Source organism: Oryzias latipes, chromosome 8 (genome assembly GCF_053564925.1).
Source record: "Oryzias latipes strain Hd-rR chromosome 8, Olatipes_Hd-rR_3.1".
Lineage (NCBI taxonomy): Eukaryota > Metazoa > Chordata > Actinopteri > Beloniformes > Adrianichthyidae > Oryzias > Oryzias latipes.
The window spans coordinates 645,775-672,443 of NC_136244.1; the positions used below are offsets into that span (position 1 = coordinate 645,775).

At 42.3% G+C, this 26,669-nt stretch overlaps 1 protein-coding gene across 3 annotated transcripts in view; it reads left to right on the forward strand.

The window, feature by feature from the left end:
- LOC101155094 (vesicle-fusing ATPase) overlaps window positions 1–26,573 on the forward strand; it is a 36,193-nt gene extending 9,620 nt beyond the window's left edge. The window contains exons 1-21 of one of the 3 annotated variants that reach the window (XM_078951041.1): window positions 1,245–1,264; window positions 3,389–3,474; window positions 4,437–4,536; window positions 4,652–4,691; window positions 4,765–4,931; window positions 5,645–5,755; window positions 7,986–8,061; window positions 8,135–8,290; window positions 9,715–9,914; window positions 9,988–10,153; window positions 10,661–10,735; window positions 11,211–11,398; window positions 12,029–12,124; window positions 12,201–12,357; window positions 12,421–12,554; window positions 19,916–20,062; window positions 22,175–22,309; window positions 22,608–22,721; window positions 23,828–23,883; window positions 24,129–24,181; window positions 25,549–26,573. In XM_078951041.1, coding sequence (XP_078807167.1) covers window positions 3,392–3,474; window positions 4,437–4,536; window positions 4,652–4,691; window positions 4,765–4,931; window positions 5,645–5,755; window positions 7,986–8,061; window positions 8,135–8,290; window positions 9,715–9,914; window positions 9,988–10,153; window positions 10,661–10,735; window positions 11,211–11,398; window positions 12,029–12,124; window positions 12,201–12,357; window positions 12,421–12,554; window positions 19,916–20,062; window positions 22,175–22,309; window positions 22,608–22,721; window positions 23,828–23,883; window positions 24,129–24,159 — 2,232 coding nt within the window. In that variant the 5' untranslated portion in view covers window positions 1,245–1,264; window positions 3,389–3,391 and the 3' untranslated portion in view covers window positions 24,160–24,181; window positions 25,549–26,573. Of the gene's footprint in view, window positions 1–1,244; window positions 1,265–3,388; window positions 3,475–4,436; window positions 4,537–4,651; window positions 4,692–4,764; window positions 4,932–5,644; window positions 5,756–7,985; window positions 8,062–8,134; window positions 8,291–9,714; window positions 9,915–9,987; window positions 10,154–10,660; window positions 10,736–11,210; window positions 11,399–12,028; window positions 12,125–12,200; window positions 12,358–12,420; window positions 12,555–19,915; window positions 20,063–22,174; window positions 22,310–22,607; window positions 22,722–23,827; window positions 23,884–24,128; window positions 24,182–25,548 lie in introns of those variants that run through there. The other 2 variants (XM_023957897.2, XM_023957898.2) reach the window with 2 other exon arrangements.
- Window positions 26,574–26,669: the final 96 nt, after the last annotated feature.

Sequence of the window (26,669 nt, forward strand, 5' to 3'; positions counted from 1 at the left end):
TCACCCCCCCATCTGGTTCTGTCCGAGCAGCTACAACCGCATGACGTATCAGACGGGTTTCTACGAACAAACGGAAGAGCATCAAACTGTACAGATGTGTCCGTCACGTCTGTGCTCGTCTGCTGGACAGGACAAAATCATTTTGGGAGCGTTTGAAGTCAATACCAGCATTTCCAAATGAGATATTATGATCCATCTGACAGAATTGATATTAAAGTTCCTAAATCAGACTCTAACCTAACCTGGCCTCACATAGTGACTGTTGCTTCTGATCCCACTGCACCACAGCTTCCTGAAATAAGACTCACCACGGACACAGAGTGTGCATGGATGGGGGGCTCACAGCCCAAAGAATCTCTTCTACGCTGAGCAGAACATCACCAAATCTAACGTTTTAGTTCATTTCCATTTGACTCTGGATGCATTTTCTGCACTTAACGGTTGATCAACACTGAACAGATCAAAAGCGTTTCCTAAAATCCAGATTTAGGATTTGTCAGTGAAATGAATTCAACCAGAATGTCTTTGTTGTTAAGTTAAGGTCCACTTTCCCTCATTTAAAAGAACTAGTGAGATTAAAATGGATTTGTAACTTTTGAATGGTTCTAATGTTGGTGTGAGGATGACTCTGCTGGTCAAAAGGATGAAGAAGGTGGAGCGGTGATCATGGAGACTGAGAGGAAGAGACTCGGTTTGTCAGTTCAGGAGTTTGTAGGAATCCTGAAGGATACCTGAGTATCTCACTGCAGTAGAAACACATCCATTCTGGAGTTTTCTTTTTCCCCCAATGCTCGCATTTCTTCAGTGGACAGTCCGCCCCTCTCCCCTTCACTCACAGGTGTCGCTCCTGGGAGGCGGTTCGTCTCTCCTGCATGCGTCAGACACAGAAATGTGGGTCTGAAGAAGGTCAGAGGATCTCCACAGACGGCTAATGTTTCCCCTCAAGCAGCCCCCGTTCTCTGAGCTCATTCTTTACTCTCCATTCCAGTGATGGAACGTGCACACTAAGTATTATTAATCAATTATTAAATCATCGTTTAAATACTGCGTGTTCTGCAGGAAAAAGATGCCGTGTTGTAAAAAATGCACCTCAGAAAGTTCACGGCACAAACGTCTTTTTGTGTTGAACACAGCTGAGGGTCTCAGTGTGTTTGTCGTTGGCATGATCTAAGTATGTCACCGTCAGCGGTTCCTCAATTCTCTCTTCTGTCCTTTCTCTTTGCTTGCCTGTGCTGGTGGCCACAAGGTGGTTATATTTTATAAGGTATGTACAGATTTATCCTCTCAAAGTTTGCTGAATGCAGAGCACATTGAAGGGGAATATTTGGCTGGGTTTGTCTTCCTGCTGCTCGTGTGGCTCCAGCCTGCTGACCTCAGAGCTGTGCAGACTGCATGCGGTGAAAACAGTGATTGGAGATGTTTGCAGAGGATTGGGTTGACAGCAGAAATGCAGATTGATTGTTGTTGTACATCCAGGTAAAATAACCTTTTGATGGCAGTAAAAAATAATCATAAATAAAAATGTACAATTGTAATATCACTAAAATGAGTTTGGAACATGTTCTTGTGAAAATTTCTCTTGATGGAGGAGAAGATACAGAAAATTCCTCTTTGAAATACAATTGTATTCATTGTTATTGTGAAAAATGCTGTAGAAGTAGAAGCGACTACGACGGTCCACAGTCTCCAAGCTCCGCCCCTTTCTGATCCTCCACCTGCAGACCAACAGATCCATGAACGTCTCTGTTTTCCTGGTCTGAGCTGAATCTGGATCAGAATTTCTGATGAGCTCCTGCCGCTCTGCAGAAACTATGTCCTAGAAAACAACAGCGGTTTTTGGATTTAGCCTCAAACAATATCATCCTCATTAAGAGGCGTTGACAAGGAGCCCTGTGGTGCAGAGGTAGAGTGGTCAACCACTGATCCGAAGTCACAGGTTTGGTTCCCACTCTGAGCGCCCATGTGTTGCTCCTGGTGGTCAAAGGTTGTGTGTGAATGGGACTGGAAAACACATTTCTACGCTGTGTAGCCCTGCTGTAGTTTCTACAACATAAAATAAGATCTGTGTTTCATTTCTCATTGCGTGTCAGGCAGCTTCATGGGATGACTTTATTGATCATGTGAACCAGATGACAGAGGCATACATGAACCCCCCCCACCATCTGAAAGTCATCTGCTCTGAAATCATGTGGTTTCTTTTGACCTGCCATGAGGAGGCTGGTGCATTTGGGAGATGCCCTCCTTTCTGTTGTGGGGCAGAATTGTCATGAAGGAAACTCACAGTCCAAATCTGCAGGAAGGGTTGTGGCATTGGGGCATTGGGGCATTGGGGCAGTGGGGCTTTGGGGCATTGGGGCAGTGGGGCATTGGGGCTTTGGGGCATTGGGGCATTGGGGCATTGGGGCAGGGCATCTGGGGATTGTGCAGGACTCCGTACCTAAAAGGGTTAACATGTTCCCTGATGTTCCTCATCCACTTGATGCAGCAGGCGAGCAGCCTGTCTTGCCTCGGTTTAGGAGGGATTCTGACGGTTGGTTTGTCTTAACATCCCTGAAAAACAACTGAAAGGAATGGATGTTGGATTGATATGATGATGTCATGAAGACTCGTTCATGCTGCAACAACGATTTGGGAAGAAAGTCATTTCTTTTAACAAACTTCCTCACAGGAATGAGGAGCACCTTACTGTCCGACTGCAACAAGAGTTTGTCATATAAATGTGGATCATGATGAATCAAACCTAGTTTCCACATGACTGATTATCACCTAATCCTTGTAGTTAACGGTAAACAAGGTTTTCAGTCGCTCCGGTTTTACTTTACAGAAGTGCTCTGTATAAATGTTAAATGATAAGAGAAAGTTGATCAATAAAAATAGGGACCGACTTGGATTTGCTTTCTCCTGTACTTTTTTGTTAGTGTTTTACAAAAGTATCCAATCAGTATCGGAAAAGACTCAGATCGGGGCTAAAAACTTGCCATTGGGACATCCTCAGTTTATTCTGTGTAGACGAAGAATAGAATAAAACTTAGACACCAAACATTACTCTGACAAAAGGGTTTCCTAGGATCAAGTCTTGGCAGGTTGAGGTTGAATATTTTCATGGTCAAAAGAGCCGTGGAGCCATGAGGTTCTAATATGCGAACACTGGAGTAGGCAATATCATCATCAGACGCGTACAAAAGTTAAAATGGTTCTTGTTTGAGGAGTCTTACAGCTGCACACACACACACAGGAATGAGACTTTCAGAGCTACAGGGCATCTTTATTAATGCATCTCTGTTTCAAGACCTTTGATTGTGTTGTTTGAAGATCAACATTCTTCAAGAAGGGATTCTATTCCATGTTCCTTTCATGTTAAATGTGTCTTTTGTCGTTGTCTTTGCAGACCATGCAAGCGGCTCGATGCCCAACAGATGAGCTGTCCTTGACCAACTGTGCTGTCGTCAGTGAGAAGGATCTGCAGTCGGGACAGTGAGTAGCCCCCGCCACCATGGATGTGTGTCCGCACAAGCATGCCAATGGGCGTCCGTTTCATCCGTCCAAACAGAAACCAGCTTTGCATTGCAGATTGAAAATTCCTGCAGCCACAATAAAAGCCTCTAAATAAACAGAAGAAACAAAACAGGAAATAAATCTCACGATGCAGCTTCAGCACAAAACAGAAAACAACCACAGACATTTGGAATATTAGTTATTATTTTTATCATTTCACTCATCAAAAACTCTGATTATTTGAAGACTAAATCCGTCCTCCTCTCTTTGCTCATAAACAGTCCATTATCATCCAGGTGATGGTCTCAGTTCCATCCAGAAGTCTTTTCTATTCCATCATCAGTGCTGAGCGTCCGTCCAGTTGTGTTTCTGTAGGTTTGAATCCGCTTTAGAGCTGAAAATGTCCGCTGGACAGACGCAGACGCAGTGACACGGGGACGGTCAGTCCAAACACACAGGTCTGTCCGGCTGCTTCATGATTCACTCAGGAAGTCCAGAAGATCTTCCAGTGTGCATAAAGATTACTGGGGCATTGGAAGAATCTTTATGACTATACTGAGCAGGTGAACTGAAAGGACTAGAATACTTTAATTTAGCATTCTATTACAATAAAAACACCTGTTTTGTTTTATCTGTATTTGTGTTTTGGCTCCTCCCTGTAGGGGTTTCCACGGTGATCCACTGCCCTCCTCCCTCACATCAGCCACTCTCATGTCCTTCTCTACATCCATGAATCTCTTCTTTGTTCTGCATCTAGACCTCGTTCTTGGTGTGAATGTGTGGCCCTGCAACAGGCTGTTAAAGAAATAGTACAGATGTCACCTAAACAAGCTTGGAAACAGCAGTTTTTATTTGAGTGTAAAATAATAGTCCTGTAAAACTAGGAAAACCTCAATGAAAAAAGTTTTTACTAATAAAGAACTTTCTATGTTTTTCTGCAGACATGTTACCGTAAAGACCACACCAAACCACAAATACGTGTTTACTGTCAAGACCCACCATACAGTAGCTCCTGGGACCATTGCCTTCAGCCTACCACAGGTACGCATGCATGGACACACACATGCAACAGCACAAACACACCTGCACCCATACACACAGCTACACACACAAACCCACGGGAAATGTTCAGTCTTTGCTTCTGTTTCTCCTGCAGAGGAAATGGGCTGGTCTCTCCATTGGTCAGGATATAGAAGGTAAAAGCTTCCTTATTTCACGTGTTCCATCAGCTGTGGCCTGACTTTTTATTTTTGCTGTTTTCCTGCTCAGTGTCCAACTACAACTTTGACAAGTCCAACCAGTGCATTGGTGCCATGACCATCGAGATTGACTTCCTGCAGAAGAAAAGCATGGACTCTTCTCCCTATGACTCTGACAAGATGGCAGCCGAATTCCTCCAGCAGTTCAACAACCAGGCCTTCTCTGTAACCCAGCAGGTTCCTGAAAACTCTTCTCAAATATTACACCTCACATAAGCTTCTTTCCATTGACCAGCAAATTGAGAAAATTGGATTTGCGATCATAAATTCTCCTAATGGAAACACGACAATTTTGAAAAAAGTTGCATTTATCAATAAAAGCTTTTGTGTTTGTCGGAGGTGACTTATTTGACTAAACTGCAACAGAAACACCTTCTTCAAATTGAATGAGTCATGTGACCAACAACCGGATGGCGATGCCCATCTTGGTAGGAACTGGCGGCGTTGAGCGCCGCACAGTGGCGCCACCAGAGGTCCCAAAGCGCCACACAGACCATCCAAAGCTGAGCGTGTCATGAGGAATTGTTGGATCCACAGCTCCTCTGGAAAACCACCATTTCCCAAAGCGGTTTCATCCGTAGCCCCTCCCACGTGTACGGAGCTCGCCGCTCCATCAAGAAGACGCCGACTTCCCCTTTGATCGATGAAGATGAGCGCTAGAGCCGGGGCAGAAATCTGAATGGATCTGCTGTCAATCAAAGTGTTGGTCACGTGTGTTTATTCACATAATCAGGATTTAATGGAAACAGTCTCATTGCCAAACTGTGTTTCTTCAACATGTGTAGAATTTCAACAACGTTTCGCACATATGAGTGAAGGAAATGCAGCAGTTGATGCTCAGATATCTATGTTGACTGATGTAACACAGTAGCTGCTCCTTTGTCTTCCAGCTGGTCTTCAGTTTCTGCGACAAGCTCTTTGGGTTGATGGTGAAAGACATTGAGGCCATGGACAGCAGCATTCTCAAAGGAGAACCAGCCACTGGAAAGAAGCAGCAAAAGGTACCAACTGTTGGGACAAACACTGGGAATGATGATTCTCCAGCACGACAACACCCTCCAATCCTGTGATGAGAGGATGATTGCAGTAGGAGAGGCTCACTCTGGTGTCTCTGCTTTGTTCACCTTACTGAGCCCTTCAGTTGCAGGAACATGGGCACCTGGAGGCTCTATGGGGGTCGAACCTGTTTCAGAAAAGAACTGTAGAAGCCGTGACTCAACTTCAACACTTGTGCTGCATGGTTACACTAGAGCCAGGGGGGTATTCCAGGAAGCATGTTTAAACTTCCCTGACTTTAACCCTGAACTCTGGCTGAAATCCGCCTGAACTTGCTTACTCTGGGTATGTCGGTTCCAAAACACTGGATATGAGTTAACGTAATTACGCTCCACTTGGTAACCCTGGGTTAACGCACGTACACAGCAGGTACATAAAGACATTCTCAATGGATCGCCAATTTACGGAGTCACCATGGAAACGCGTGGAAAAAAAGAGAGAACTATACTTCGGTGAGACGGAGTCAGAGATTAATGACGGCTTATGAAGATTATACGTCCATCAAAAAAGTAACACGGCTGCATCATCAGTAAAAGAAAGAGTTTCTGCTTGGAGAAAAGAACAAAGTAAACACAGTTTCTGTTCTTATTTCCATTTTCAACTGACGCATATATATATATATATATATAAATATATATATATATATATATATATATATATATATATATATATATATATATATATATATATAACTTATCCAATTTTGCCAACTTAAATGAATTACTTCTATTGGTAACAAGTAATTGAGTTAAATTTATTCAACCTTATTTCTTACGTCTATAAAACTCATTAATTGTTTATACAACTCAAATTTACATATTTATTTAACTAAATGTCATATTACTCCAATTCAAGTAATCTTTTTTCCATCGTTATGAATTAAAATTCTTGAACTCTCATATGTCTAAGTTTGAGCCGGCAGATCCTCATTTATATAACAATAAAAAGAACAAAAGAGTATGTGCTCACTGCGTTCATCCATTTAGGAATTTTCCAACATCATCAATGTTCACTTTGACTGTAGGGGTGCTATATAAACTCATCATCCTCTCACTCATGGTGCAGAGACTTGAGCAAAGAAGGACAAAATAACTCTACAAAACACGGCAAAACACAGTAAAACAGCTAAACAACTAAACACATTTGGTCAAAAACCCACACTTGAACCCAAATCCGTCCAGACAGGCAAAGGGAATGGTATCCCACAATCCCTTGCGGTGCTGATCTAACAGCAGCACCAAAGTTACATCTACTTAATTGAATTAATTTGAATGAAAGTAAAATAACTGTCTGAAAACTACGTGTTATTTTTAAACTGACTTAACAAAAAGAAAGATTTTTAATGATCTTAACTGAAGCAAATAATGAAGTTAGATCAAAGTAAAAAGTTTCTCTTTCCAACATCCATATGTGGTCTTATCACCCTCTCACGGTGGAAAAAGTATTATCTGAGCTTCTTCATCCACTAAATCATCTTCAAATGGACACACCATGCTGCTTCACCTCTCTGAAAACAAACTAACCTTCAACTAAACCTGCTCCAGACCAGGTTATGTTCAGAGCATGAGTTGCTATGGCAACTTGACATACCCTGAAACATACCTCCATTTTTGGAACTGAAAGCTGAGGTTATCAACTTCCTTAGCCTCAAACTTACCGTGGGAGCTAACAGAACCTGCTTTCTGGAATACCCCCCTGGACAGACTGGCGACTAATAAAGAAAAAGTCAGAAATCACAACGTTAAGGAGTCTGTTTCTAACACAGCTTCCAGCTTAAATGTGCCAAAACATGGACTGTGACAAAACGGGACCAATGGATTTAAAGACTTAGGTCTGTGTAAACTCCGAAACTTCTAATAATCATGACAGATACCCTCTATCTGCAAATTTGTCCTATTTTAGAGGATTTTAATGCAAAAGACATCATAATCTGCCTTCTAAACACTTTTCTTCTGTAAGAAATGTTGAACTCCAAACATTCATAACGGAGGCATTTATGGAGTGTGAATGACTGACCTGTCCACAGTTCATGGGGCATATTGTATGTATTGTTTCTGGTATTATTCTATTTTCTTTCTCTCTGTTTGCTAGTTGCAATGCAATGCAGCATCGCCAACAATGGCAACAAAAATATTCTGCTTCTGAGTCGTGACTGTAAGTTTGTTCCACCAACAGATTGATGTTGGTCTCATGGTTGGCAACAGCCAAGTCATTTTTGAGAAGGCAGAGACCTCTTCTCTCACCCTTGTCGGTACGTTCCTGCTTAAAATTCACATGAACAAATCAGGTTCCTCTCCTTACCCCTAACTCCTGTGTTCTAACAGGTAAGGCAAAGACGAAGGAGGCGCGGCAGACCATCATCAACCCAGACTGGAACTTTGAGAAGATGGGAATCGGAGGTCTGGACAAGGAATTCTCAGACATTTTTCGGAGAGCATTTGCCTCTCGAGTTTTTCCTCCAGACATAGTGGAACAAATGGGTAAGACGCTTCCTTGCTACTTCTTTTGTAGTTTGTTACATCAGTTAGAGCAGCGTTTGCCAACCCTGGTCCTCAGGGAACAACGTCAGGCGTTTTTTCAGTCCTCCTCCGTACAAACGGCCTTTGATGACTGCCAAAGTCAGACGTCTGCGGAGTTTAATGATGTTTCGCTGAATCAGGTGTGCTTAAGCCGGGAAGCATGGAAATCCTGCAGGACAGATCTCCCCTACAAACACGCTTTGAAAACACTGACTCAGCAAAGTATTTGCACCTCACAGATGAAAAACGTTCTGCTGCACTGGGCTCAGAAACCTTCATACCAGCGACTAAGAGCACGCCACATGTGGTTTCGTGAACATGCTTTTAGGATACGATGTACAGCGGACAAGCAGAGAGCGGCAGGGAGGAGCTTCTTTGTTTTTGTCTGTGTTTGCTAGCACAGGTCCATCACCTACCGCTGAAAGAAGCCTTGGTACCAAATGTCCAAGCCGTGCAAATCTCTCAAATCTGGCTCCAGGCTTTTTTCTTTCACAGCTCTATTCCAATTAATGAAACTCTTGGTGTCATAGAATTCCAGCCGGGCAAAAACTGGACGTTTCAAAAGCTCCATGTTTAGAAAAGGATGCCATCCATGTGTAACTACCAACAGAGTCTCTGATCTGTCCAAGTCCATCTGTTTGGCGTTTGAGCAGTCAAAAGTTTAATGATCACCGCACGGTTTGTACGTAGCGACGTGTTGACACGAGTTTTGAGCGCCGAAGCCCAAAATGCAGGTTTCCAAGCGTTGACAGACTTCTCATTAAAAGGCGTCTCTCCAGTTGCTGAAGTGGAGGTTGCTTCAGAAATCGATCATGAAGGTGGAATTCTTTCATATATTGGAGCAACAGTCAGGAGATTTTCACTGCTTTGACATTCTGCACAAAGCCTCTTCCTACTACATGTTCTCACAGCGACTGACCTGTGTGAACACCAGAGGCTAAAAGCTCTTAGAAATCCACCTTCAGCATGACTGCTTCAGTCAGGAACCTTTGCTGTCCTATGGACAGACCTTCCAAGGATGTGGCCTTTGGTTATCTGCTTTCTCTTCATGTGTTTTTCTCTCATTCCATTACTCTGAAGCCCTTAACACAGGAAGTGGAGGGTTGGCATGTCTCATCAGATCTCCTCTCTAACATCTGTTCAAAATTTCTTCCTAAAGTTTCATTGGAAAGAGGTTTTTGAGTGATCTGATGGTCACTTGTTAGATCCTGATACATGGAGGATGAATTATCTGAACTGAATAGATTATAAAGATAACCAAATCAGAAATCAAAGTCAGAAGGAAAGATGACAGGGATCTTCAACAGTTTGAGATGACATGTTAGTGTTCTAATAGCAGGTGAAGACGTCACCTGCTTCCCTTTCTTTCTGTCTGTGGACTTCAGGCTGTAAGCACGTCAAGGGGATCCTGCTGTTCGGACCGCCCGGATGTGGGAAAACACTGATGGCCAGGCAGATCGGCAAGATGCTCAATGCTCGAGAGCCGAAGGTTGTAAACGGCCCAGAGATCCTGAACAAGTACGTGGGGGAGTCCGAGGCCAACATCCGCAAACTGTTTGCAGATGCAGAGGAGGAGCAGAAAAGAGTGAGACATTTATGGGATCTTCAGCGCCTCTGCCACCTTTTCAGAAGGAAATCTCACCCTGTTGTACTTTCAGCTGGGGGCCAACAGTGGTCTTCACATCATCATCTTTGATGAGCTGGATGCCATCTGCAAGCAGAGAGGCACAGGCGCCAGCAGCACCGGAGTTCATGACACTGTGGTGAACCAGCTTCTGTCCAAGATCGACGGCGTGGAGCAGCTTAACAACATCCTGGTTATTGGTGAGCCGCAGCTACGAAAATACCCCATGACTGGATATTTTAACTGGATCAGATTACACATAAAGGTTTAATGAAGCATTTCTGCAAACCTTTGATGAAATTCCAAAGTATTTGTTGTGATTTTTTATAAAAGAACAGTTTTGTTTGACAAACATTATCTTAATATATCAGCTGCCTTTTGTCTTAAAATGTCTGCTAACATCTCCGTTCTATCTTTGCACAAGAGTAGAAAGAGTAGAGAAGAAGACTCCTTTATAACTAGAGAAGACTTTGGACAATCTCAGGAATGCCCCTATTCCCTATCTGGGTGGAAAAAAAGAAAAATTGTTGGAATAAAAAGAAGAAAACATCAAAGATGACACATGGCTGTCCACACAGAGAGGGGAGAAAGTCCCAGAACATGCTGGGGATGAGCTGCAGTCAAAGCGAGGAAAGAAAGGTCCGCATCCATCTGATCACATGTCCTCCATGTTAATCAATACACCCCCCCCCTCCCCTTCTCTTCAGGTATGACCAACAGACCTGACCTGATCGATGACGCTCTGATGAGGCCCGGCAGGTTTGAGGTCAAGATGGAAATCGGTGAGCACTGCTAACTGTTGCCTTCAGGATCATCCATTTCCATCAGTAAAACCAAACACTTCATTGGTTTGATGCTGATCAGGCTCCACCCAAGAATCTACATCACTTTATGCTTACATGACGTTCTTATGAAATCCACTAATAGTAAATAAAGTTTTGTTTTACCTCCAAATCATTCCGGACTCAAATGAAAGAATTCTGTTGTTTTAGGAAACAGAAAATGCATTTTACAAAAACACCTTTTGTTTTGAGTAAAATTGAATCGATTTAAACATCTAAATAATCAAAATAAACAAAAATTCAATGAAACCTTTCCTGTTGACGTTGAGTGTAATTCATGTAAAAGGTTCATGGTGTGTTTCCATCACAGCATTGCTTCTCACTGCTAACAATCCTGAAGACTTTATCTCCGTTTGAGTTTATTTTCTTCTGAAATGAGGTGACCTGCCGTCCTCGGCTTGTTTCCGTCTTCCAGGCCTGCCTGATGAAAAAGGTCGTGTCCAGATCCTGAACATCCACACCATCAAAATGCGGAACTTCAACCTCTTGGCTGCAGACGTTGACATTAAGGAGCTGGCTGCAGAAACGAAGAACTACAGCGGTGCAGAGTTGGAGGGTCTGGTCAGGGCGGCACAGTCCACAGCCATGAACCGACACATAAAGGTCAGAGGCCTAACTCACCGTAGTCACCTTCAAGCCCGGGACGGTGCTGCGGGCTCTTGGGTTGTTTCAGAGGGTTGTAGAGGAGCGCAGGTATGTTTTCCCTGGAGGCTCTCGCATCCACCTGATAAAAGCGGAACGGACCATTTACAGTCATAATTTCTTCATTTTAACATCCAGGCTGCACGCCAGGAGAGCCGCCACGAGAACGTACTGATCACATCAACGCCTTTTCAGCATGAAGCATTTGCGGGGGTTGATAAAAAGGAAACATCCTAATGACATTCCTGCGTCTCACCTGCTTCCCTCTGACTTACTTAAGTGTTCTCTACAAGCCGACGGCCGCAGGGAGAATGACCATGAACGTTTGGCCTGACATGCTCATCGGCTGGTCCATGATCCTGAACTTCTGCAGCCTGCAGGCCTCGTACAGAGTTGCCCACTGGCAGACAGTTGTGACGAAGGCTTTAGTTCAACCCCAGCAATAAAAGCGATTTACAGATGATGTTTTATAGACATCAGGCCTGAATTCTCTGTTGCATTGGTTTCACCTCGGATGCTCTTTTTTCCTGCATACTGCACTCTTCACGCTGAGAGAAGAAACACGTCTTTAATGAATGACGTCTGTTTCAGGCTACGTCCACTGTGGAAGTGGACATGGAGAGGGCAGAGAAGCTGCAGGTCACGCGTGATGACTTCATGGGATCCCTCAACAATGACATCAAGCCGGTATGCAGCAGTTCCGAAGCATGCTGGGAGCTAGCATCACTGTACTGACTCCTGCTTTCAAAATCCACATCCACAGGCGTTTGGCACCAACCAGGAGGATTATTCCAGCTACGTTATGAACGGCATCATCAAATGGGGAGACCCGGTTGCCCATGTTCTGGATGACGGAGAGCTGCTCGTCCAGCAGACCAAAAACAGTGACCGCACCCCACTGGTGGCTGTTCTGCTGGAGGGTAAGACAACAGAGAGAAAGTGAGTGGGAGAGGACAAACTACAGCCCTGTTCTGTCTTTACAGGTCCACCACACAGCGGAAAGACAGCTTTGGCTGCTAAGATAGCAGAAGACTCTCAGTTCCCCTTCATTAAGATCTGCTCTCCTGACAAGATGATTGGAAGCTCTGAGATCTCCAAGTGCCAGGCCATTAAAAAGGTAAAGAAGGAGCCATAAAGCCAAAGTAGTTTAATAACCCACTTTAAAAATATGAATAATAATAAAGAAAATTTAGGGAATATAGATAAACTAAAATATGACTTAAACACAACATGAGGCGTCAATTTAAGCAATGTGGAGAAGTTTGATGCCAAAATGACAAAGAACTATATTTTAAAAGGCACCAAAGACATGCATGAAAGATGAAACCTGCTTTTTAGAAGGACGGGAACGGCCAGAGTGATTCTATCAACATGTTTTCAACCGATTTTCTTGCTGCACATGTATTTAGTAGGAATATACTATATGTACAAGTTTATAATATAGAAGAACTACTTAAGTTTCTTTAAACACAAGAACATCAAATGTTCTTGTGTTTCATTGAAGGAAAGAACATACATGTAGATATCTGCACATCCAGAAAATAAGCAGCGTTTACAGACTAGTTGTTGAATTTATTTATTTAGGTCTACAAAGGTAAACACACTTTATAATATTGAAATACTTTTATTGAGAGCAAAATACTGAATATTCAATAAATATTGGAGGTTATACATCACGGCAAAAAAGTATCCAGTCACCCACCAGTTGTCTCTCTTAAAAAGATGAAAGAGGCCTGTAATTTTCATCATAGGTGAACTTCAGCTATGAGACAAAATGAGAAAAAAACATCTAGAAAATCACATTGTTGGATTTTTTAAAAGTTTATTTGTAAATTATGACAGACCTGTAACTTCTTCTGTAGAGGATCTTCTGTCCTCCACTGGTTGGTTACCTGTAGTAATGACACCTGTTTGAACGGGTTATCTATACAGAGACACCTGTCCACAACCTCACACTGTCACACTTAAACTCCACTAAAGACCAAAGAGCTGTCTAAGGACACCAGAAACCAAACTGTTGACCTGCAGCAGGCTGGAAGCCTGAATCTGCAACAGGTGAGCAGCTTGGAGTGAAGAAATCAATTATTAGGAAATGGAAGACGTACAAGACCACTGAGAATCTCCCTCCATCTGGGCCCCCCCCCCCCCAAGATCTCACCCTGTGGGGTCAGAATGATCACAAGAACAGTGAGCAAAAATCCCAGAATCCCACGGGGGACCTAGTGAATGACCTGCAGAGAGCTGGGACCAAAGGAACAAAGGCTACCATCAGTAACACACTACACCACCAGGGACTCAAACCCTGCAGGGCCAGACGTGTCCCCCTGCTAAAGCCGGTACATGTGCAGGTCCGTCTACAGTCTGCTAGAGAGAATTTGGATGATCCAGAAGAGGATTGGGAGAATGTCCTATGGTCAGATGAAACCAAACACACGTTGTCCGGGTAACGAAGGAGTGGCTTCATAAGAAGCATTTCAAGGTCCTGGAGTGGCCTAGCCGGTCTCCAGATCTAGACCCCATAGAAAATCTCTGGAGGGAGTTGAAAGTCTGTGTTGCCTAGCAACAGCCCCAAAACATCACTGCTCTAGAGGAGAGCTGCATGGAGGAATGGACCAAAACATCAATGCTCTAGAGGAGGTCTGCATGGAGGAATGGACCAAAACATCACTGCTCTAGAGGAGATCTGCATGGAGGAATGGACCAAAACACGACTACTCTAGAGGAGATCTGCATGGAGGAATGGACCAAAACACGACTACTCTAGAGGAGATCTGCATGGAGGAATGGACCAAAACATCACTGCTCTACAGGAGGTCTGCACGGAGGAATGGGCCAAAGCATCACTGCTCTAGAGGAGATCTGCATGGAGGAATGGACAAAAACATCACTGCTCTAGAGGAGATCTGCATGGAGGAATGGACCAAAACATCACTGCTCTAGAGGAGATCTGCATGGAGGAATGGACCAAAACATCACTGCTCTAGAGGAGATCTGCATGGAGGAATGGACCAAAACACGACTACTCTAGAGGAGATCTGCATGGAGGAATGGACCAAAATATCACTGCTCTAGAGGAGATCTGCATGGAGGAATGGATCAAAATATCACTGCTCTAGAGGAGATCTGCATGGAGGAATGGACCAAAACATCACTGCTCTAGAGGAGATCTGCATGGAGGAATGGACCAAAACATCACTGCTCTAGAGGAGGTCTGCATGGAGGAATGGACCAAAACATCACTGCTCTAGAGGAGATCTGCATGGAGGGATGGACCAAAACATCACTGCTCTAGAGGAGATCTGCATGGAGGAATGGACCAAAAATTCACTGCTCTAGAGGAGATCTGCATGGAGGAATGGACCAAAACATCACTGCTCTAGAGGAGAGCTGCATGGAGGAATGGACCAAAACATCACTGCTCTAGAGGAGGTCTGCATGGAGGAATGGACCAAAACATCACTGCTCTAGAGGAGATCTGCATGGAGGAATGGACCAAAACATCACTGCTCTAGAGGAGAGCTGCATGGAGGAATGGACCAAAACATCAACGCTCTAGAGGAGATCTGCTTGGAGGAATGGACCAAAACATCACTGCTCTAGAGGAGAGCTGCATGGAGGAATGGACCAAAACATCACTGCTCTAGAGGAGATCTGCTTGGAGGAATGGACCAAAACATCACTGCTCTAGAGGAGATCTGCATGGAGGAATGGACCAAAACATCACTGCTCTAGAGGAGAGCTGCATGGAGGAATGGACCAAAACATCAACGCTCTAGATCTGCATGGAGGAATGGACCAAAACATCACTGCTCTAGAGGAGAGCTGCATGGAGGAATGGACCAAAACATCACTGCTCTAGAGGAGAGCTGCATGGAGGAATGGACCAAAACATCACTGCTCTAGAGGAGATCTGCATGGAGGAATGGACCAAAACATCACTGCTCTAGAGGAGAGCTGCATAGAGGAATGGACCAAAACATCACTGCTCTAGAGGAGATCTGCATGGAGGAATGGACCAAAACATCACTGCTCTAGAGGAGATCTGCATGGAGGAATGGACCAAAACATCACTGCTCTAGAGGAGAGCTGCATGAAGGAATGGACCAAAATATCACTGCTCTAGAGGAGATCTGCATGGAGGAATGGACCAAAACATCACTGCTCTAGAGGAGATCTGCATGGAGGAATGGACCAAAACATCACTGCTCTAGAGGAGAGCTGCATGAAGGAATGGACCAAAATATCACTGCTCTAGAGGAGATCTGCATGGAGGAATGGACCAAAACATCACTGCTCTAGAGGAGAGCTGCATAGAGGAATGGACCAAAACATCACTGCTCTAGAGGAGATCTGCATGGAGGAATGGACCAAAACATCACTGCTCTAGAGGAGATCTGCATGGAGGAATGGACCAAAACATCACTGCTCTAGAGGAGAGCTGCATGGAGGAATGGACCAAAACATCACTGCTCTAGAGGAGAGCTGCATGAAGGAATGGACCAAAATATCACTGCTCTAGAGGAGAGCTGCATGAAGGAATGGACCAAAACATCACTGCTCTAGAGGAGATCTGCATGGAGGAATGGACCAAAACATCACTGCTCTAGAGGAGATCTGCATGGAGGAATGGACCAAAACATCACTGCTCTAGAGGAGATCTGCTTGGAGGAATGGACCAAAACATCACTGCTCTAGAGGAGAGCTGCATGGAGGAATGGACCAAAACATCACTGCTCTAGAGGAGATCTGCTTGGAGGAATGGACCAAAACATCACTGCTCTAGAGGAGATCTGCATGGAGGAATGGACCAAAACATCAATGCTCTAGAGGAGATCTGCATGGAGGAATGGACCAAAACATCACTGCTCTAGAGGAGATCTGCTTGGAGGAATGGACCAAAACATCACTGCTCTAGAGGAGATCTGCATGGAGGAATGGACCAAAACATCAACGCTCTAGATCTGCAACAGTTTGTGAAAACCTTGTGAAGACTTACAGAAAACGTTTAACTGCTGTCATTGCCAACAAAGGGTAAATAAATCAAATTCAAATTCAAATTCAAATTCAAATTTTATTTGTCACACACACAATCATACAGCGTACAATGTGCAGTGAAATGCTTAGGCGACCGCCCGCGACCTCAAACAAGAAAGAATATCAATAGGAATAGGAAGAGGAAGATAGATATAAAATATAGGAATATACAAATATAAAAACATAAAAACAGAATGTCCGAATGTGTGCAAATATGCTCTAAAAGTGACATGTGAAAGTGGCTTGTGTGTATAATGTCCATGATTACTGGTTAAGAGTCCGTATCGCCTGCGGGAAGAAGCTCCTCCTCAGTCTCTCTGTGTTAGCCTTCAGAGAGCGGAATCGCTTTCCGCTTTTAAAGTATTGAGATGAACTTTTGTTTTTGACCAAATACTTATTTTCCGCCATAATTTACAAATAAATTCTTTAAAAAATCCAACAATGTGATTTTCTGGATTATTTTTCATTTTGTCTCATTGTTGAGGTTTACTTGTGATGAAAATTACAAGCCTCTCTCATCCTTTGAAGAGGGAGAACAGAACAGTTGGTGTCTGACTGAATACTTTATTGCTCGTTGTATAAAAGTAAATGACTATTTTATTCATTTTTACTGACTTGTGAAAACTGATCAGAAGAATCAAATGTTTGACATATAGTACCACAAATTGTCACTTCTCCTGGAATCACGTTACTTTAACTACAAAGTAATTCAGATAGTAACTTAGTTACTCTTTCAATTAAGTAGTAACTATAACTAATCATTTTTTAAAGTAATGTTTCCAAGACTTCTTGTTGGCATTCCCATCTTGCAGGAATTTCTGTTTTTTTTTTTTTTTGAACAGTATTTTATTATATTTTTACATAACAAAACAATGAACAAGTCAGCACAGGGTAAACTCAGTCAGTTACACAAGTTGTAGTAATGAGAAAAATAGGGACTACACATGGACATTACTTAACACTATATGTTTTATCCGACCAAAACTGCTTCACCTCTCCTCACCAGTTTCTTGAGAAGACAAAGGAGGAGCATCCCTTTTGTAGTAGACCAATAAGGTCATCAGGAAGATAGTTAAGAAGTGGTTGCCAGGTCCGATAAAAATCATCATCATTCCCCCTTAAGGAGGCACTAAGATGCTCCATTGGAAAAATCTGAAACATTTCTTTGTACCATTGGGTAACTGTGGGAGGTTTCTCCCTGATCCACTGCAAAAGAACACATCATCTCGCCAGGAGCAGGAGTTTTTTCAACAATATCAACTCTGCAGCAGTTACAGGAAGTTTCTTTGAAGATATATTCAAAAGGAAGAGGGCTGGATCTAGTTTTATTGTTTTGAGTAGTACTGAGGTGAGTTCTTTTGCAACGTTTCTCCAGAATTTGGATATTAATGGACATAGCCAAAAACAGTGATAGTAGGTTCCTGTCTGTTTTTTACATTTGATGCATATTTTGGGGACCTGGGGGTGGATTTTATGTAAAAGGTAAGGGGTGCATTGTAGTCTGTGTAATATTCTGTACTGGGGTTCTCTCAGCCTGTTGCACAACGATAATTTATTTACAGATTCAAAGGCCTTGTACCACCTTCCGTCATCTAAGTCAATCCCAAGATCGTTTTCCCACAGCCCTTTAGATCTAGAGTCTTCAAAGTTATCGCATAAAATAACTTTTCTATAAAAGAGGGAGATGAACTTCTTGTTAATAGCTGAGGAAGTAAGGTTCAACAAGAAGCTTTCTATAGGATTTTTGATAGGTTGATTTAGTGGGAGAGAGCATAATGATTCTGCAAAATGCCTAGCTTGAAGAAAACCAAAGAATTGGTAGCGTGGGATCCCGTTCTTGATTTGAATTTGTGAGAACGAGGCGATATTTCCTCCAACAAATAAATCACCCACAAATTTTAACCTTTTGAGTGCCAATCATTGAAGATGCTTACTCCCCAGCCAGGGGCAAAGCTTTGTTATGTATCAAAGGCTGTAATGCCAGTGAGGAGCCTTGTTGGCCGGCCTGCTTGGTGATGTCTCGCCAGATTTTGAGTGTGTTTTTAAGGATGAGATTGTTTGCAACCTCTCCTGGGAGCTCATTAAGATTTATTGAAAGCAAACTTAATAGAGAGTGGGGGGCACAGCTCCAAGCATCCACATGAGGTTCTTCCGGGTTGAGGAAATGTTTGAGCCAGCCATACACTACCCTGGCATGACAGGCCCAGTTGTAGTATAAGAAGTTGGGGAGTGCTTGGCCTCCCTTGTTTACCGGCAACTGTAGAGTCCTCATTTTTAGTCGTGGTCTTTTACCATGCCATATAAACCGGGATATAGATCTTTGGATATCTAATATAGCCAATCTGTTAATCCTAAGTGGTAGCATTTGCATCGGGTATAGGAGTCTGGGAAGAGCGTTCATTTTAATTAAGCTGATCCTACCCATGCATGACAAAGGAAGATCAAACCATCTATTTAAGTCATTTTTGACTGATTTTACAGTAGTTGTAAAATTTTGTTTATACAGATCCTTAATTGAAGTCGATACTCTAATCCCCAGGTAAATAAAACCGGAGAGTGACCATTTGAATGGGAAGTCAACTAGTGTGGTGTGGTCTCCAAAGTTGCTTAGAGGCAGCGCTTCCGACTTCTCAAAATTGATTTTATAGCCAGATATCTCACCAAATTGATTAATAATTGAGATTAGGTTAGGTATGGAATCCTCCGGGTTCGTAATAAACAAAAGGACGTCATCAGCATAGAGTGAGATTTTATGCTCAGTTTTTCCTAAGGTGACACCAGACAGATTTTTGTGATGTCTGATGGTTTCTGTCAGTGGCTCCAATGCAAGGGCGAATAGTAACGGAGATAGGGGACATCCCTGGCGAGTACCTCTAGATAGGGGAATGATATCAGATGTTGACCCGTTTACGCAAATCCTGGCAGTTGGAGATCTATATAAAAGATGAATCCAATTTATAAAATCTGGACCCAGTCCAAACTTGTCTAGCGTATCAAATAGATACTCCCACTCAACACGGTCGAATGCTTTTTCAGCGTCTAACGATAGCATCAGGGCGCTAGTTCTGGAATATTGGGAAAAGTGGATAATATTAAGTAACCTGCGAACATTAGAGTGAGAGTATCTATTCTTAATAAAGCCAGTCTGATCCGGATTTATTAGAGTAGGCAGTACTAACTCAAGCCTTCTGGCGAGTAGTTTTCAAGTATTTTAATGTCAGTACCAAGTAAACTGATTGGTCTGTAAGAGGCACAATTATCTGCAGGTTTGTCTTTTTTCAGAATTAAAGAGATGTGGGCCAGATTCAGAATTTCTGTTTTTTTAAACTTACCTTTAAATGGTGGCTTAACTGTGATTTTATTTAGACTATTCTGTAATACTCTTTACAGTACCTTTGGTACAAACTGTACTACATGAATCTACTTGCTTCCTTGCTCTCGCAGGTCTTTGACGATGCTTACAAATCCCAGCTCAGCTGTGTGGTGGTGGATGACATCGAGCGTCTGCTGGACTACGTCCCCATTGGTCCTCGTTTCTCCAACTTGGTTCTGCAAGCTCTTTTGGTGCTGCTGAAGAAGACTCCACCCAAGGTCATTGATCACTGAACACAAAAACACCTTTTTACGACTTTGTTCTGCTGGTCAGGGCAACCAGATGTCCGATTCTCTGTTGTGGTCTTTAGGCCACGCCGTCCTCCAGGTCTTTATCGTCTTACTGAAATGAAAAGTTTTTAAATTCAAATTTATTTATTTCTATCGCGCCTTTCATTTGTTCAAAACACAAAGTGTGTTACATTAAAGCAAATACTCATTACAAATGCAAAGTGTTTAAAAGAAGACGCATACGTAAAAAACAGAACATGTACACATTTACCCTCCCTCCCCCGGCTCCTCCCTCCACCCACCCAGTTCCCCCAAAACAACCCGCATGTCAAAACTGAACTAAGAATTAAGAACTGCAGCTCTAGAACTGCAGACCGGTCTAGACTAGTCTAGACTAGTAAAGGTTAACAGGGTGAAGTGAGCTGAGTCCTGGAGTGATGTAGACTAGTTTAGACCGGTCTAGACCGGTCTAGATGTTACCAGTCCAGCTGCTGCATTCTGAACTAAGTGTGGGTGAGCGACACCAGAGACAAAACACGACAACAATCAATCCCAGAGGTCACCAAGGCATCTCAGAAAAGGTTTAGCTTTAGCTAAGAGACACGGGGGGAAAAAACGTCAAAGATAACCCCCAGAGTTTGAACAGCAGCATCCGAGTCAGCTGTGAACCTGTCACCAAATACAAGGCAACCATTGCTTTACATCATCAATGCGCTCAGAACAGTTTGTCAGCTTTTTATTTCCAAACTGAGAGGTAGATATATCTGCAGGTCATCTGATGTTATGTTGCACAATACAAAAAAAAGAGAAGGACCAAGAATAGAACCTCTCAGGAGAGAGAGGACACAGATGAGGACCAATCCTGGCAGAGAACTGCTCCAAGTCAACGTGACTTAAAGCAATCAAGTGCAGAGCACTGAATGCTGATGACACATGATGACGTGTGACAGGACGACTGCATGGTCCACTGTGCCAAAGGCTGCTGTCAGGTCCAACAGCACCAGAACAACAACGGACACAGCAAAGTCACTGAGCACCTTTAGCAAGGTAGATTCTGTCCTGAAACATCTTTAAAACATCACGTTTTCCTCCAAAAACCAATTACATAGAAAATAGAGGAAACAACTTTGTTTTAGGAAGAGGCGTAACTATAGGGTGCTGTTTGTAAAACTGCACAGTCAAATATTAACAGCAATATTTTGCTCTTCTTTTTCTAATGAATATTTTCACCTTTTATGTATTTAAAAATGTTACATTTCCTAACTAAATATTTTTCATTTAAAGTTAAATATATTTTTGTAATTACGTAATTATATATTTTAATTCTTTATTTAGTTTACTTTGTAAACTAAATAAAGAATTAAAATATATAATTACATAATTATAATTATATTTATTTGTTACATAAATATTTAAATAGCTAAATGTTTAACTCCAAACTAAATATTTAGCTAACATGGGGTAGCTTGGTGTTGATGTCTGTGTCTGTGTCCTATTTTCAATTGGAAAATGCTTTAAGCTGCTCATAGAATGAGAACCATAAATATATCACTAAAGTTATCAATTATTGTTATTTTTGTACAGTGCAACATGAAGTCTATACCTTTCCAAAATGTTATCTGAACTACTTCCCAATTCCATCATATTTCTCTTTCGTTCTCTTGGTTTGAACTTTATTAGTGAAGTCCAGCTCTTCTAGTCATAATGTTACCTGGAAGTTTTGTTTGTGCTCAATGTTTCAGACGAAGGAAAGCCAACTTTTAAGGAAAGCAGAAGTAGATAAAAGATTGATCCTACTGACTTTTATGCTTCACTATTAATAATATCTTTGAAAATCCTCCATCCTTCTTGTTCCGCTCATCCAGTCTAAGCAGAAATTCCCAGACTTCCCTCTTCCTGGCCCGGGACCCGGGGGTCAGAGAGAAAATGTTGTCCTTGTGACCCTGAAAGGGATGTAGGATAAGAAAATGGATGGATGCTGTTGTGGCCCTTAGCTGTTAACAGAAACTAAATGATTGACATGATCTATCGACAAAAACAAAGTCAATCCTTTGATACTAAATATTAAACCAAACAAACAGACCAAAATCTGTTCTTCAGGGCCGAAAGCTGCTCATCATCGGGACCACCAGCAGGAAGGACGTTCTGCAGGAGATGGAGATGCTGGACGCCTTCAGCACCACCATCCACGTTCCCAACATCTCCACTGGAGAGCAGCTGGTGGACGCCTTGGAGGTACAGCTGCCCTGTTTTCAGGATCAGCAAGAGTTTATCTGAAAAACCAAAAGGTCACATAGAGGGATGTCTAAGGTCAGTCTAAACAACCATGTGCTTCCAAATGTCTGAGTGACAGCTTGAAAACCAAGAGGTTTCTATCTGAGATAAGATAAATTAGCCATGAAACGTTTGTGTCCTGCTTTTTTCAAGAGTAAAAGGTCTGGTCTGTTGAGATGTACAGAATTGAAATGAGGCACTTCAGCCTCGTTTTTCTAGGTTATTAGCTTTGCGAACACTTTCCTCTCACTGTCTGCAGCTTCTGGGGAGCTTTACGGATAAAGAAAGAGCCAGCATCGCGCACCAGCTCAAGGGCAAACGGGTCTGGATCGGCATCAAGAAGCTTCTGGTGTTCATAGAGATGTCTCTGCAGGTACAGAATCACTTCCTCCTGATTGAAGAGAATTGTCCTCAATTTAAATGTAAACTTTATATTTAGGCATCATTTATGTGGATTTTTTCATCACTTTGTCATTTTAACATCTACAGTGGTCCATCATTTCTTAGTAAAAAATCACAAAACTTTTTTTTATCTTAAATTTCAGCTCTGTCAAGCAGTTTAAAGTCCTACTCTGACTATATTTTTATCCACTTTCAAAGTGTTCCAGCTGGTCTTTTAATCACGATTCTTCATTTTTTAGACCAAGTCTAAAAACCTGTCATGTTCTAGGACATAGTTTCTGCAGAGCAGCAGTTCATTACTTACCTCTGAGTTGTGGGCGGGACTCCCCCCTCTCCCCCTCGCCAGTGCTGTAGGATCTCCGTCTTCATTCTCTCCCACTAGCTTACAGCCCCTCACACCCCCATCCTAACATTAGCGTAGCAACAGAAGCTGCACCAGCATCAGATCCATCCATCCGTCCGGTTCTGATCCAGATTCCAGCTCAGACCAGGAAAACGGAGACGTTCATGGATCTGTTGGTCTGCAGGTGGAGGATCAGAAAGGGGCGGAGCCTGGAGACTCTGGCCACGCCCATCTCCCTTTTTGTGTCACAAATTTGAGCTTTTTCAAACGGCGTGTTTTTATTTGCTCCAATTTGAATAAAGAAATACTCATAAAAGCAGTTATTTTTCTTAAATTCTTTTATTTATCATGAGAAAAATGCTACAAGAACATGTTAAAAACACCAAAAGCATGACTGTTACTGGAGTGGGTTTTGAAGCACCAACATTTTCCTGTAATTTATCACTATTGTAGAACTTTGGTTCAAATAAAGGACTTTTTGTTTACCACTTTTTAAATGAATCAATTTCAAGTCTGAATCCTGACTTTGTCAGCGAATAAAAAGGAATGTGAGCGTGGAAAAGTGCCGAGTTAAAGGCAATGTGGTTGAGAGGCTGTGTGTCCATCACCACAGCAAACACGGAGCTGAACGCTGATCCCACCTCCACCTGCCACTCCTCTGTTCCACCTACACAACATCTCACTGCTGTCTGCACTGCTATGTTCAGCATTCTGCTTCTATGTCTGATCTGCAGATGGATTCAGATTACAGAGTCACCAAGTTCCTGTCTCTGCTTAGAGATGAAGGGGCGTAAGTACAGTTCTTTACCTTTTCTTCTTTAAGTACAACTGCTCTGTTAGTTTTAGTCTTTAAATTAAACCTTCCATTACAGTCTGAAAATGTTATTGGATGTTTTAACATTTTTACACACATTTTTGACAACATTCCTTAGGGTTTAGTAGGATTTAAACTCCCAACGGTGCAGAATAAGCTCAACTATTTAGTAGCCTTTTTTGTATAACAACTAACCCACATGGTTATTTTGCAATTACCAGGCTGAATGAAGGTGACCAAATCCGAATTTAAGTTGTTGCTGCCCCCCTTGCTGGTAAGGCTTACAGATACTCGTGTGATGCCCTAGCGAATAGAGTAGAACCTCTGTCTAAGTCTCCTGTTTATTAGACTTTGGTTGCAGCTGCAACTTCCAGTAACCATTTCTGCTTTGCATTTGCTCCAACTTAGATATGTTTAATAAAACCTCTGACTTAGAGAAATCAGTATGACCTTCAGAGATCAAACAACAGCTGCATGTAAAAACAGTGGTCTGATTATAAAGCAATAAAATGAAGATAAATGAATAAAAAACACAAAGAAGTAAAAACGGGCTGCATGCCTTGAAGCAGGATGGCCCCTGGTCCAAGTCCTGGCTGGGGGACCTGAACCAGAACACCAATGGGGGACCTTTCTGTGTGGAGTTAGCATGTTGCATGGACTTCCTCCCACCGTCCAGAAACATGCTTCACAGGTTCATTGGTTCCTCTAAATTGTCCCCAGGTGTGAGTGTGAGTCTGAATGGGTGTGTGATTGTGGTCCTATGACAGACTGGCGACCTGGCATAGAGCTGCTGGCATAGAGCTGCTGGCATAGAGCTGCTGGCATAGAGCTGCTGGAGCCTATCAACCTGTCCAGGATGTCCCTGCCAGCAGCTCCGTGACCCTGAAAGGGAGAAAACGGATCAGAAGATGGATGAACATTTGAAAACACAGTCCTTATTGCATAGTAGCTGCTGGAAAAGCATCTGAAGGAAAAACCGTAAACATGCATTAGTGAAAAATAAGATTGGAATTATATTGACCCATTTATCTCCCTTTTCTCTAATACTTTGGCTCCAAAATACATGGACTTGAAATGCAAAATTTATCTTTTTTTTCTGCAGTTACTGGAACTTTGTCTGGTCTTTCGTAGAGTTATACACAACTCACAGTACACAACCTTTATTTATGTCTTAACCTAAATCTTACCAGGATCTACAACACTCAAACTATTAAAATGCAAAAGTAGCAACGTCAATCATCTCTTGGAAGGTTGGTGTTTCTGTTAAAAGTTTCCCAATGAAACTATAAATGAACACAGACAACCAAGATGCTTTGGGGGGTTGAGCCACCTACTCCAAAGATTCTGTGCTGCACGCTGGTTTGATTATGTAATATCTGAGCCCGAAAATCGCATGGGAATACTCCATCCATCTTCCTCCGCTTATCCGGGTTGCGGGGGCAGCAGTCTAAGAAAGGATGCCCAGACTTCCCTCGCCCCGACCACATCCTCCAGCTCCTCTGGGGTGACCCCAAGGCGTTCCTAGGACACGCTGGAGAGATGTCTTTAGACATACAGTAGATGGTGGTGAATTGGTACTCATACAACACAACCTACCAAGAAACTCAGGAAATGTCTTCTCTTTCCTTCTCCTACCTCTAGACATCGCAACTTTCATGACTAAAGGACACGGATGGCGTGAAGGAAGCGTCATCCTTTCTTCAAGTGACCAGACTTATGGGACAAAATTGGAAGAAGAATAAGCAGAAGACATCATTTCTTTGTTCAGGAACACACTGACCCATCAATATATCTAAACACTTGTCGGCATGTTTCTGTAGAGCTAATGTCCACACATTGGGACATCCCAGATTATATCTAATAACTGGAAGTTGTAGTGTTACAATTCTGTTGTCTTTAAAGACATCTGCAATAGATTACTGTAAAAAGTGCTGTTCTGTGCTAAGTGAGTAAAAAAATGCATAAAGCAACCCGTGTTCTTGCCCTAACTGTCTGTGGTGTTGGTCACATATCTTTTGTCTGACAGAAGGTCGTTGTTGTTGTGCATCCTGACAGTATAAAACTCGCTAGAGTGGAAAAATGTTACATTTTAATTTAAGATGTGAATCTAAAAAAGGCTGTTATGTTGATGTATTAGCTATGAAACAGGAGCAGTTCTGTGTGCAAATGTAACCCCTTTAAAATGCTGTTTAGTTATGTCATGTAAAAAGTATATATATATACATATAAATATATGAGGAGAAGTTAAAGAGCACCATAAAAATAAGAATATTTCATACTTTCTCAGTATGACCTATCCTGTCACTTCAGAGGTTTTGTTTTCTGGCAGGTTAATGTAATTTTTGAAAGTAATGACTGGATGTTTGGCCAGTAATTCTGTGTCACGGTTCTTTACAGATTCTGTGTTTATCTCACCATAAGTGAGTTTGTGTGAGAGTTTTGCTCATGTGGAAGTTTAGTATTTATTTGATTGGAACCATGTGTGTCAATCTAAATCACATGAAAACAACTAGAGGTTCTTTGGTTAAATGTTATTCTTTCTTACATGTTATAAATTGAAATTCTACATTTCCTGCTTTTGTTCAGACCCTTGACACTAAATGTTTACAAATAAATGTCAATATCCAAATGGTTGCAATAAAAGATGCACAGCTTCATAAAACTCATTTAAAGCTTATTTGGTTTCATTTCAAGCAACTTGTGTCAAACAAAGCATGTGGAAAAAAGGGATTGTGTGTTTTCATGTTGCTAGAGGGTTAAAG